At 42.8% G+C, this 13,751-nt stretch overlaps 1 protein-coding gene across 7 annotated transcripts in view; it reads left to right on the forward strand.

Annotated features, from left to right (window-relative positions):
• The first annotated feature begins 587 nt into the window (after nucleotides 1-587).
• The window catches only part of ZNF148 (zinc finger protein 148), a 41,018-nt gene continuing 27,854 nt past the window's right edge, over nucleotides 588-13,751 (forward strand). For 2 of the 7 annotated variants that reach the window (XM_075092984.1, XM_075092988.1), the window contains exon 1: nucleotides 590-1,078. Coding sequence is in view for 2 of the 7 variants with exons in the window: in XM_075092987.1 (XP_074949088.1) it covers nucleotides 13,205-13,269 (65 nt within the window). In the remaining 5 variants the exon portion in view is untranslated. Of the gene's footprint in view, nucleotides 1,079-1,209; nucleotides 1,315-1,356; nucleotides 1,661-13,164; nucleotides 13,270-13,751 lie in introns of those variants that run through there. The other 5 variants (XM_075092987.1, XM_075092983.1, XM_075092989.1 and 2 more) reach the window with 5 other exon arrangements.

A 13,751-nucleotide genomic window follows, 5' to 3' on the forward strand; every position in this document is an offset into this window, starting at 1 on the left:
GAGAGATGCAAGAGGCCAAGGCACGGCCGAAGCCGTGAAGGCGCAGACAGTTTGGGTGGAGAACTATTCCAAGGAACGTGCGGGTTTTAAGAAGATTTGGCCTCTAGCAATTTTCCAAATTGTTTACTGCGTGGGGTCACGGAGGACATCACGATCATGGAGATTACAGCGCAGAAAACTCATCTCAGCACCTTCTGCATGGATTTGGAGCCCCCACAGCCACCAGCTCCGTATGCACAGCGGTGGGCTGGGGTCTCCGGCCTCCTCCAGCATGGGGCCTGCACCCCTCTGCCGCAGGGGACCCCGGCCTCACCCGGGAGAAGCGGGGTGCGTCGGGGAGGGGAAGCCAGGCCCTGGGGGGGACACCGGGGTTTACTTCAGCCTCCTCCCTGGCACCGACCGCAGCCGTGCCGGCCCCCAATCCTCCGAGAGTCCGTGCTAGAAATTGAGCTGCCGGAACGACACCGCGGAGAGGGAGGATGACACCCCCGGCACTCCCCTCCGGCAGCGCCCTCCCAGCCCGCCCGAGGCCTGGCCGCCCGCACGGCCGCCGGGCCCTTCCTCCCGCCCCACCTCCCCTCAGGGCCGGCCCGGGGCAGCGCTCGGCCCGGCCAGCCCGGCGGGGCTTCCCAGGGCCGCGCCAGCCTCCAGGGCCGCGCCAGCCTCCTGACCCGCGCGTAACCCGGGCCGCTGCCACCACCCTGGCTCCCCTCCCCTCATCTTCATCCTCATCCTCCTCATCTCATCGCCTCGCCGCACCGCCGGCCCGCCGCGCCCGGGCGCCCGCCGGTCCTCCGGGCGTGTTTCCCATGCTGCACCGCGGCGCGGCGGCGCTCTGGCCGGGCTGTCGCTGTCACCGCCAGGAGGAGGCTGAGGGAAGGCGCCGCTCGCCCCGCTGGAGCAGGAAGAGCCCGCCGCCGCCGCCGCCAACTTCCCCTCGGCCTCCCCTCCCCCGCCGCCGCCGCCTCCCCTCCCCCGCGCCCCGCCGCCGCTCCGCCATGCCCGGGGCCGCGGTACGGGCACTGTGAGCCGCCGCCGCCGCGCCCCGGCCCGCCTTCTCTTCGCAGCTCTGCGGCCGGTAAGTGTCGGCGGGCGGGAGCGGGAGCTGGCCGGGTCCGGCCGGGCCCGCCCGCCCGCCGCTGCGGCGGGAGGGAGGGGGAGGAGGAGGAGGAGGAGGAGGAGGAGAGGGAAGGGACGGGAAGGGGGGGCCGCGACTCGGCGCGGCCCGGCCCGGCCCGGCGCGTCCCGCCCGCATGGGCCGCGCTTGGCCCCGCCGGCGGAGAGGCCGGCGAGCGGGGGATGAGGAGCGAGGCGGTGGGTGCCTTCCTCCTCCGCTCCCTGCCGTGCGGCGGGGGTGGTGGGTGGGTGCCGGGAGCTCCTTTCCGCTCCCCCCGGCCGACGGCGGGGCTCCCCCGGCGGAGGCGGCCCCGGGCAGCGGGCCGGCAGCCGCCGCGGGGCCAAGCAGGCCTCGGCGGAGCGGCGGGGATGGGGCCGGCGCTGCCGGCGGGGCCGTCTGACAGACGGACAGACAAAGAGCCGGGGAAGCTACAGACGGACTGACGGGCGGGCAGGCAGGCAGCGTGTCCCCCCCGTCCCGGTCCCACCCGGGCGGCCGTATCCTCCCGCTGCCCGCGCCTCCATTGTTCGCGGTGTAAGAGAGGTGAAGCGTGCCGACTTGTGAAAATTTATTTCGTGTGATTGTATTTTTTGAATAACCTTCTCCGAGTCTCCTCTCAGCCGCTTGGAGGAAGCTTTTGCAAGGGACCTCTCTCCAGCGCCGGGAGCTGCTAACAAGTGCCGGGCTGGAAGGGGATGGGCGGGCGGGGGGACCCGTAGAAGTCATGGGGAAATTTGTTCAGCTTTAAACACTTTCACTCCTCCTCGTCTTTCTTCCCCCAAATTCCTGCTAAACCTCAGCTGAGACGAGTGCAGCGATGTCTGTATTAAGCTGGTTCATAAAAAGGGAAGACATTTCTGCTGCAAACGTAAATCGTCTCTCTGATAGCTTCATTTTCGTAAACTGTTCGGAGCAGCTGTGGGGGCTTTTGCACAACGAAAAAAGAGTAGATATGTAGAATCTACGGATCCCAGCTTTAGTCTTGCTTTGAAAGTGTACCTGCAGCAAGACCTGCCTCCCTGTCTGCGTACATGTGACATTCTGGTCCAAGAAGTTTTAGATGGTAGAGATGCTTTATTTCTGGTGAGCAGCATCTTCACCGTTGGTACAAGACATATGACAGAGGACTATGGTTTTTCTCTTGAATAGGGTCTCAGTTGCTTTGTTTATTTGCTGTACTTATTCACAGATTTCAGTAATATTTTACAAGCTTGCTAGGAGTATGTACCTGGGCCTGTCGTGCTTTCACATTTCAGAGTGAGTGCCCATATCAGGTTTCGTCTTTGTAAATGATACAGCTTTTGCAGTTGTTCTCCATGAGTTTAGCGATGCATGCCTTGTGAAGGAAAGAGGTGGAAAAATAGTGCTAACCTGTATCAATTTTTGAAGGCGTTCTTATGCTGTACTCAAAATTGTACTAGATAAACTGATGGGCTGATCCAGACTTAAAATCTACCCTGCTATGCAAAAAGTTTGCATACCTTTGGGCAGTGTTAGTTTTCCAGTGTTCCACTTCCAGTGTTTGGGATTCATGCGTGCATCCAGTGACAGCTGTCATCTGCAGAAGCTTTGGCTGTGCTGGGAAGCTCCAGAGCTCATGAGGCCTGCTTTCCTGTGGATCTCATGGGATCTGCAGGCTCCTGGTACAGGGGACAGTCAGATTCATAGCAGGGGCAGGCAAACCCCGCTCTTGTTGTGGTGATTAAGGAAAACTCTACAAAATTAATCTTTCAATTGAATGATTTCCTGAAAACAGCTGCCATGGCCTTTCTTGATGAATGCTCAGCTGAATGTACGTGTGTGTGTGGTTTCCAAAAGTATTTTCTTTGCAGTTGTTTCTGGGTGTCTGCATGCCCCTTTTCCCCAAATATCCATGTAATTAGTCTGTGAGCTCGTATAACTGAGTAAAACTAAAAAAGATAAGGCTGATCTCTTGTATTTAGCTGCCATGTGCGCATGTACTTCTTCTGTCTTTACTCCTCAGGCTACATCCTGGGAGAACGGATGTATATGTAACCTATGTTTCTGTTACTGTCCTTCTTGTCCATATGTGTTTAATTTCTACTGTATTAGAAACATATTCTATTTATGGAAAATCCTTAATATAATGGATTATGAAATCAAATCAAAAGTAGGTAAGTAGCTACCTGAAGAACCATGGTTGTTAAAAAAAATTGGAAGAGAAGTTACTCAGAATGTGAAAAGTTGTATTGCAGGCTAGATTGTTCACCTGAAGGAACACGTACTTCTGTAATGTTTTATGTAGGTTCTCAAAAGATTATTTTCCTTCTCAGTTTAGTGCATACAACTTTACTGGTATTAGGATTTAAAGCTCTGTGGAGCATGCATGTATTCTAGAGAGATTTGGTACCATAAAACCACTGAGGTTGGAAATTTTTACTTCCAGCTGAGAACTTCAGTGTACCAGCAGTGTTAGAGTTGCTAGAATATATTACTCTAGTGAAATATGGTGACAGTATGTCTAAAAGAGTTTAGCTCGCTTCTAGATGGGTTCTTTACACCACAGGTTTGATAATGGGAATTTGTGAGTAGTGCAGCTCCGGGTATTGGTCATTAGTGTATGGATTTAGGTAACACTTCTTAAAATTTACCATGGGGAGGAGGGGTTTGTTGTATTCTAGTATTTCGGGGAACTGTAGAGTGGGATTGTCTTCTGTATCTGCTGCTAGAAGTTTGTGATGTTTTTTGTGACTAGGATCTTTGTAGAGCCTTCCTCTGGTGAGGACTGCTATGTGGGCTGTTGTCCTGTTGCAAACATTACAGATGGAGAGCTGTCTGTACAGAGCAGCTCGATGGAGTGGGTCTTAATCTATGAAAGCCACTTTAATTACTTAGCAAGATTTGCGATTAAGTTTGGTTTAATTTTGGCTCTGATATAAAATACATTTTTCTGTGTGAAGTAAGGCAAGTTAAATGAGAACTAGTAATGTTCGTGTAACGTCTTTGATAAATAAACATACTGCTGTTGTTCTGGACACCCTAAATATGAAACCAAGGTGTCAGACTTTCTTGTCCAAACTTAACAATGTCCTTTATATTAAATGAATGGGACAAGGAGCGAAAAGTAAACGCCATTTTGTACTTTGAAGACTCTTAAGTGGATCTAACAGAGAAATAGATTTATTTTCTTTAAAACAAATACTTTTTGTGCCTTTGCCTGGCATTGTAATCATAGCTGCCTTTCAAACCAGCATCACTTATGATGAAAGAGATTCAAGCCTTCAGTGTGCAGTCTGATCTGATCTGCATAACTGAACATTTAGAGACGAATGAAGTCCCATGAAGTCGCCATAGGTGTAAGCAGACATGGGTGTCTACTTCAGTCAGGTTGCAGGGCTTATGTGAAGGATTGCTACTGCAATTAATGTGCACTTTAATTGGTTTGGTTTTTTGACAGAAATACTCTGGGGAAAATAATATTTCCTGGAGTACTGAGATTCATGAAGTATTTTTTTGCCTTTTTCCCCACTTCTGTATACTTGCCTCTATGCAGAAACCCTTGAACTAGTATTGAGGTTATACATTTAACTCTCTGTTGTTTGAGAGCTGAGACATAGCTATTGACAGGACATGTCGACAAAATACAGCCACTGGCTATAACATATAGCTATATGCCAAGCACAAACTTCTGTCTAACAAAAGAAAATGCATTTAGGTTTTCACGAGATTTATTTTCATTTACACAAATCCTGTTAGTTACTTTATTTCAGTACTTTCCAGTGAAGTTAAAAACACAACTCCATCTGTTTAGCTCATTAGTACTCTATATAAATTTTAAATATACAATTTTTTCATCATCTGCATAGAACAGAATATTTTATACATCAGCAATAATGCCATAAAGTATGCAAGTGACACAGGTTTAATCTATTTAAATTACAAATTATTGTACAAATGAAAATACAATAACATATGTGAGTATGACAATATTATAAGTTATTAAACTGTCTTCCCTTGACTGCATATAGAGATACTCTTCGTATATCATTCAGAGATTCAGCATGTTGAATAAAATATCTGGGAAAATTCATAATATGTTCTCAGAGAACTTGATTATAAGTGTGTACTAAGGGGAAATTCAGTGTCTTTTAGAAAGACTGTGGAAAGCACAACATGCAGAAAGGTTAGAATCTCCTGACAACTTCTTCCATACTGTCAGAATTTTATTTTGGGAGATAATATAGAGGCTGGTACTGCTTTTGCTCAGAAATAATTTTTAGTGTACTCTTATGATACTATCAGTGTGTTAATGTATTCAAGGCTATAATGTCGAGAGGTAACAGTGCAAATACCGTAATATAGTTAATGTATTACTAATTTATATTCCTTCATTGTCTCATTGCACTTCAGAAAACAGCAAGATATTGCTCTTTAACGCGGTGTATATATGTTGGCCTGATCCTGCAACTGATACACTCTACTGGCCTTATTAGTATTACCGTATCTGCATCTTGTCACAGTTACTGCACAAAACTTTGAGAGTACTGTCTAATTCTTCCCTTATGACTAGGATGACATTTTTATAAGTGCAGAATTAAACAGTCTGATGATAAAATGAAATCTGTGTGGGAAGAAGTTCTAACCTGCAAACAGCAGTAGGATATAATTTATGAACAGCCTATCAAATATAAACTGTCTAGATCTCTTGCACTGGGGGGGGGGGGGGGGCGGGAACAAACCAAAAATCAAGGTGCCTGTAAAATCTCTGCAAAACAACATAATTTCTCGATGTAACAAGTGATGTTACTAATTCATAAAGGTGTTGTGATATCTGTGCATGTGAACTCAGATCTGAGGCTGGATAAGTCTTCTGCTCTAAAATTGTTTCAAATGGTGGCTACATGCTTAAGGTGAAAAGATGTCCATTCATCAAATTTTTGACAAATACCTTAATGTTTTTGTAATAATTTCCCATGAAGTCTGTATTAACTTTTATTACTTATGTACCCCCAAACTGGTTTACAATACCAGTAATATCATGACCAGGTCATGTTACCTTAGTGCAAGAGATGAAGTGAGAAATATTGATGCTGGGCAGATTTGACATAGTCATATGTTCACTAGCAATGTTTTAGAAAGGGGAAACAAACGTCTTTTTGCGCACTCTGAATTCTATCCTCTACGTGATTGCCCTGAAAATTTGTCAGATATCTTTTTTTTTTTTTTTTTCTTTTGCTGGGTTTAGATTTGACACAAGAAAGTGGTGATATGCTCCTAAAAAGTATGTGCGCATAGGTATGTCCATGTAAAGCACTTGTATCAGGTATTTATGACGATGTCTGGCCTAAATCTCTAGCCATCAAGTATGAGAAATGTTCAGCATAAAGTAAAGTTTGTTTTGCCAAACAGTAAGCAGCACGCTATGTGAATTAGCTGTCTGGGATGTAGCTGTGTTTTGTAGTTTACTGGGAAAGGGGCAAAGCAAGAAAGCAACTTCTAAATTCACTGGCTTTCTGCAGGCTTCCTTTTGTAGTTAAAACTATTTAGTCTTGTTTTCAACAAGTGAATCTGTAGTATTGCATTGCAAACATTCTTCAGTTTTATAAAGGGAGGGGAGAGGGAGCAAAATTAGTATTAAAGCCAAGAAATGAGTACATTTCACGGGATCTGTGGATGTTTTTTTAGTCTGTAAGCATTATAGCAGTCAGTATTTCCAGATGCAGTAGGTGATTTCAGACTTCTTCAAATAAGAGTACTTTAAAGCAAATTATCATCTCTGTTGTTGACCTCCTGAAGTATGACTCTCTTCTGGTTTTGACCACATACACAGTGTTTCCTAACAGAGATCTGGTATATGAGAGTCTGTCAGATAAAATATATATGAGATGACAATTGTCAGGCCTTTAAGTTGGGTCATTTCTAGATATAACAGTAACTATATAAATAAATTTAAGAAATATTCTCATTTTGTGTCCTTAAACTTTCTTTTAACAAAGGAGTTTTTCATTAAAAGGATTAGTAAACTCAACCAGTTCCCATTTTGCTGAAGTAATCGTATGCTTCTTACCTTGAAGAAAACTTTTGTAATGACCCCAGTAGGTCAAGTGTAGAGGGAGGTGGTCAATCCTCAGGGTATCAAGATGTGATACAAATATTTAAGACCACGCTCGCTTGCAGTTTTCCTAGAAGTGTCTGTGGAATATTGGTTTTCAGCTTAGAGTCTGACCTTATAATAATTTTTTTTTTGTAAAACCTAGTGTGAAGGTGCCCTGTGTGAATATTGCTTTAACAATATCAAACTAAAATGAATCATTCATATGGGAGAAAGTCTGCCGTCATCCCTCAAGGAGGAAAGCTTTATTAGGCTGCTGTTCTCAGGAGCTTCCTCTGTCACTGGTGAGCCTGACAGTTATACTCTGTGATGAATTTTCATCTGAGTCAGCAAAATGGTGTGGACGTTATGCGATTGGGGATTGGGAAATCTTGTATTGTTAGGGGGTGTAAGGAAGTACGCAAAAGCTACTTGGCTTTCAGGTTGCTTTTTCCTGATAGATATTATGATATTTTCTTTTTAAATGACTTGTAGAAGAGAATTTTTATGTGTTTAAAATGTACTTTTTTGTGATCACAATCTGTTTATACCCAACATGAAATTAAGGGATTGGGAGGGGGAATAAAATAGACTTTCTAGGAAAAGAGCATGCAGAGGATGATCATCCAGTTGTCATAGTATATTGCTTGAATATGTAGAATAGATGTCAATTTGTAGACAAAACCGGTGGGCTTGTTGTCTTAATCTGGCAGTTAAAAGTAGATCATGCAAACCAGGCATGTTCAGGCTTTTCTGATGCCTGTTAGGAACCTATACTTTGTGTTATATACACTGTATTGGACCAAATACAAGGCAGCTTGAACTGTGAGTTTACTGTCACTTTTCAGGGAACAGCAATGTAAAAGAACAAACAGATGGAAAACCTGATCTCTCAATTATTTGCATGACCTTGCAGTTTACTGTCTACTGAGCTGTTGTGTCATCCCTGGCTTATATTCCCTATAGGTCACAGGGCAGGTGTGGGGCTTTCCACAGTTGTGGTGATGAGAGTATGGCTGCATATCCAGAAAGCACAGGATCTGTTGTAGTTATGTGTTACGTGCCTAATATTTGCTTTAAAATTGGGCAACTCTTCATTTCCTATCTCTGGTTGGGCACAAGTTCAGCAAAGTTGTCTCGGCTCTGGTGCTTGCATCTTGGGCGCCTGAAATTGTTGCCGTTACCGTGGGACACATCTGTGCATTGAGGGAACCTGGGTGAGTGCAGCTGCTCTGGTGTGCTGAGGACTTGAGGAAACTCTTTACATGGTTGCATGAGAAAACAGTATCTGGAAAGGAGTCCATAAACACAGGACATGCTGGGTTTTTTTCTCTTACCAGAACCCTGTAAGAGTATTTTCTTACTTTACAGACTGGTTTCTTGCTTAGTAGTGTGGATTGTACTGAATGTCTTTCACTAAGGCTTGGCTTCAACATGAAGTAATTTGGCTCTGGGTTCTCAGAAATTTCAGACCTCTTTGGGATGGTAGCTCTTAATTGTTGGCCTGTGAATTAATGGCATTGAGAACCTTCAAGATTTTTGTTCCTAGTAATTATAGTTGTTATAAACACGAATCATATCTTTTGATCAATCTGAATTTCTGATTTAGTGTATTCTAGCACTTAATTAGCGAGAATTAGCTGCAGGGTACCAAAGTCATTGAGGTAGAATCCAATTTCCACAATCTTTTTATTCAAGAGGGCACAATCCTGAGAAGTCTGAGTTTTATTTTTTGAATTATTTTCAATGTTAGTTAATGGGCCAGAATATCTATGTTATTGCTCTTATAAAATGGCTTCTAGACATCTCATGTTTTGGCTTGCCTTGATCTGAAAATGGGCTTAAGTGCTTTAAAATTGTTTGAGAAATGTAAAACTGTAATGAGGAGTAATCACCTTGGGGTATGTGATAGAAGTCAGCAGGATTCCTTGTACATATTGTTCTCGGAGTATCAAGGTGAAGAGTTACCTGGAAGTTCTTGTTGGGGTTGTGGGTAGTCGTTTGAAGAGGATGCACTGCAGAAGCACACTGGATTTAGTAGTTACTTGATTTGAGGTTTTTTTTTCCCTTTGGCGTGAGGATCAGCCAGATTAAGAGACGCTGATTTACAATTCTGGAATTTTATGTAACTGGGATAGGAGTAGCTCTTAGTTGGTTTAATCTGACCACACATGTTCGTTATCAGTAGGGAGGTGATGGATTTCTTGCAACAGTGTGGAAAAAAAAAAATCCCTAACTGTACAGAAGTGTACTATTAAAAAACTTTTGTTGTCTTGGCAAATTTACATGGTCTGTAACACACTCGTGTTCCAATAGGGGAGGGTTAAGAAACTGACCTAGTCGCTTACTTGTGTGAATTTAAAGTTTATTTTTACTGTTTCTCCCTCTGGCTGATTTCATACTGTCTTTAGATGCTAACGTGTGTCTGTTTATGTGCTGACTCTTCTGCTTATTCTTGACAAAGATGCTTGATACTGTTCTGATGCTGTTATAACAGAGTGCTGGTTAGGCCACAGCAATTCCACTGATGAAAATCGCTCCTTGGTGCCCAGTTCATAACTGGTTCAATACTTTGAAGAACAGTGATAGATTTTTTGTGTGTGTGTTCACTGTTGGTCAGCAGTCTCCCTAATGGAGCATCGCAAGATTATCTGCTCCTTGTTTTTCATGCATTAAAGGAAAGAAAGGGCTACCACTAAAACCTACTGTCCGAGAGGCTGCTTCTAACGATACCTAAATCACTGTGACTGCACTGTTTCTACATCCTTATACAGCTGCCACCTCTGAAGTGTCCAATCACCTAATGGAAGTATCTCGTGTGTTATGATTAGTAACTGTCACCTGTCATTCTTTTTCTTTCCTCAGGACATTATTAGATGGGCTTATTTTTTTCCGTTGACTGTATTGCATGTGTGTGGCCTTGTGTTTATGTTAGCAGAGTGGAGTAGATGTTTATGTGCTTGAAGTAGTTTATTTTCTATGTTTCATGTTTAGTTTTGTAATTTTTAGTTGCTAAGTGTATTAGTCTCATGGAATAGGTCCCTGAAAGGCCATTATTTTTATTGTATGTAGCATATACCTGTGGTGTTTGAGGAGTGGAGTGAAGCAGTCAACCAAGGTCTGTGTCTTAGAGCTTTAGGAAGGGCTCTTTCAGATCTTCCAGCCCAGACCACTGGTGGCTCTGAATGATGACCACTGAAGGTAACACTGTAGTGTTTAAAAAACAATATAGAAAGCATAGGATTTGCTTGGTCTGCCTGCAGTGAATATTTTACTGAAGAGGTATTCATTCTATCATATTTAGGACTAACTGGATTTTTTGAGGTTAATGTTCCATGTGTAGGTAGAGGGTATGTTTGAAACACAGATGAAATGCAATAAATATCCATTAAAAATAAAGGTATGCTGGGGTATGACACTGCCTCCTCAGCAGGTTTAAATGAGAAAATGTTCCTTGCCAGGTCCACCATGTGAAAAGTTAGTCTACAGAGAGCCAACAATATTTTGCAGAATTTCTTTCTAGATGTTACACAGAATGTAATCTTACCCTGAATAAGTTTACCATAATGAAATTAGGTGGGGGAAAAATTGTGTAGTTAGTGCATGGCAATGTCCTAAAATTGAAATTACAACTTAGGAGAATGGTTCCTGTGTTCTGAAATACTCGCATTGCCCTCACAGCCTGAGAGCCCCTGTTGAAATAATGTTTTCAAATATTAGAGTAAGATCTAGAAATATTTCCTGTGCTCTGCAAGATCTGTTTTGTATCTGTTATCCATGACCTTCTCACCTATGGTTTAGATTACTGTTTGTATTTTCCTGAAATTTTTCCGTATGCTGTCATCTATGTAAATGAGGGATGTCTTCCAGAATCTCTGAGACTACTTTTGCTGCTAACTTCAAAGCTTCTGGATGAAAAAGCTTCTTGATTATACTTCTGTTAGCTTATTGTCCAATGTTATTTAGTCTACATGGACATATTAAGTAATTGGCTTGAATTTTTTCTGCCTTTAACAAAACAATGAAGCTGAAGTAAGGATATTACAGGAAAGAAAAACATGCGCTTAAAAGAACAGGTTTAGGTGTAAGTCAAGCACGCAAATGTTAAAATTGCACCATTGAGCTCTTCCTGTGCCATTCTAAGTGTATGTACATCACTACATTACTAATATATTGTACCTTAATATTGTATTGTAGTCTTTTGTGATACATGACCACGATATTCCCCCCAGAAGTCCCTACCTTCTCGAACATACAGGAAACATGCTGCTCACTGAATAAGCAGCTGCTCTGTAATTTGCTTTTTTCTTGTTGCATAACATGTGTTCTCTGATTGTGCTCTGCTTAATCCTGCTCTAAAGTGGAATTAATATATTTCTTTGTGAAACTTCTGTAGCAGTATCAGTGGGTTTGCGAGGCCCTTGTAGATAGTTCCTGCTGCTCTCTTCACACCTAAATCCTAGGTGGGTCATTGCCCCTGTTTTGGGGACAAGGAAGTGGAAATACGGGGTGTGGGGAACAATTTGCCAAGATAACGATTTGCCCAACAGCAGTGGCAGAGCTGAGAAAAGAAGCCAAATCTCTTACAGTTCTGTTACAACATCATGGTGGTAACCACAGTTTCTCTCTTCAGTCTTACTATCTTGCTTACCTTTTCTTGAGGACAGTCCTGTACCTGTGTGCCCCCATTCCTCTAGCGATTCTCCACCAAAGTGGCTACTCTGTGTTAGAAGCCTACTGGTTGGGCTTTCTGATCAGTGGTTAGGTCCCAGGAGAGGCCAGATCCTCTTCCCACCTTCTCCCAGTAGTTACCTAAGTAACTGTTGTGGGCTTACCTTTCCATCTGACGTGTGCTGCCACCTGCCCTCAGGAGCTGTGCTGGCCGCAGGAGCAAGAGCACTGTAAACTGATTAGTTCACCCTTGCGGCCTATATTGAACGTTGCTTATTCTTAGAAGTATTTCACTATGCCTCAGGGAAAAGAAATGGATATTTCTTATTTTATGGCTGGAGAATTGATTCCTGGGAGTAAGATGAGAATTTGTGTTCGTTGTGGATGTCCATTGAGCTCTTTAAGAGTTTTGTGTTTTTTTTTAAAAATCCGTATACGGTATTGCATCCGTCTTTGTATTTTCAAAGTATTGCTGTCATTGATTTAATTGCAGCTTTGAGTACTCAGCATTTAGGGTAAATCTGACACAAATGTGTAAGGATAAGCACCCAGAAAATGAGGAAAGTGTAATTATTAGTCACCTATTAAAAAAAAAAGAAAAGAAAAAAAAGAAAAAAGAAAAGATTTGTTAGAAATGGCTTTTGTAGAATTGGCAGGATCCAGGATAGGATCCTATTTTGCAGGGTAGCATTCAACTGCTCAAATGGTAGTGACTTTCTTTTCCCGCTGTCTGTTTCTTGTTTCAGCACTTGCAACAAATGGAGCAAGGATATTACGAACTATCTCACTAGTTTGACGTATTTCTATGGAGCAGATCCATTCAGTGTGCCGAAGGAAATGATGTTCTGTAGACAAAGATATATACCATATAAATACATATATCATATATATAATATTTCAATTAAAAAATTATCACAGTGCCAGTAAGCTAGAGGGGCAAATTATGATGAACCAAGGTACCTTAATTGTGGTATCCCTGACTTCTGTATGTTTGCATGCAACTTTTGTATTCTCCCAACGCTTTTTGTGTGTTATGTTTTAAGGATTTTTGAAAAGCAATCTGGAAGGAAAAAGCATAAATTCTGTTATATGTACATCTCTATAGACCTGTGCCATTTGGGCCAGTAGAGTAACTGATATCAACAGCAGATTGTCATCTTCTGTAAAACAACGCTAGCATAGTGCTAGTGATGAGAGGAGATGCTTCACAAATACTTGCAGAGAGTAGAGGAGTGGTGAGACCCAAGGAATTTAAGGGCTTGTCAAAAAAAAAAATCACAGTTTTTAAAAAGCAACATATTTTTCTTTTCTGTTTATTTTCAAGGTGAAATTATATGAGATGGGCTGAGACAGGCAGGCTGTGAATGCTGAACGCAGAAGGGCCCGCTCCTGCTCCCTGTTTTGAGCTGCTTCTGACACACTCTTTACGGTAAATCCAGTCAGTGAGTTAACCTGGCAGAAAAATAATAATTTAAAAAAAAAAAATTGCCAGGCTGGTGGACTGCATAAACCAGTATGTATGTATATGAGCACCAGAGCACGCACAAAAGATAGGGTGGATTCTCACAGTTAGGCGGAAGGAGCAGGATCGCCCCTTTCAATGATAGTTAGCTGTTAGATTGGCCCAAATATGTCATATAACTGCCCTGTTATCAAAATCAAATGAAAAAACATTTGATATGTTATTTGAAATATTTTTACAAAGGTTCAGCTTGAGGCATGCATGCGCTACCTGAAATTTCACAAAATTTTAACCTGTTAGACTGAAGTTATAAACTACTAAAAGTACTCAGAAGATGCTGGCTAGCCTTAGTTATGTCTAGTGCTTTCTTTTCTGCATATAAATTTCATCTGAAGTCTGGAGTGAGCACTTTTGAGTGCCTCATAGTGTAAGGGCAGATATTCTGCATT

The sequence above is a fragment of the Phalacrocorax aristotelis genome, chromosome 5 (assembly GCF_949628215.1).
Source record: "Phalacrocorax aristotelis chromosome 5, bGulAri2.1, whole genome shotgun sequence".
Lineage (NCBI taxonomy): Eukaryota > Metazoa > Chordata > Aves > Suliformes > Phalacrocoracidae > Phalacrocorax > Phalacrocorax aristotelis.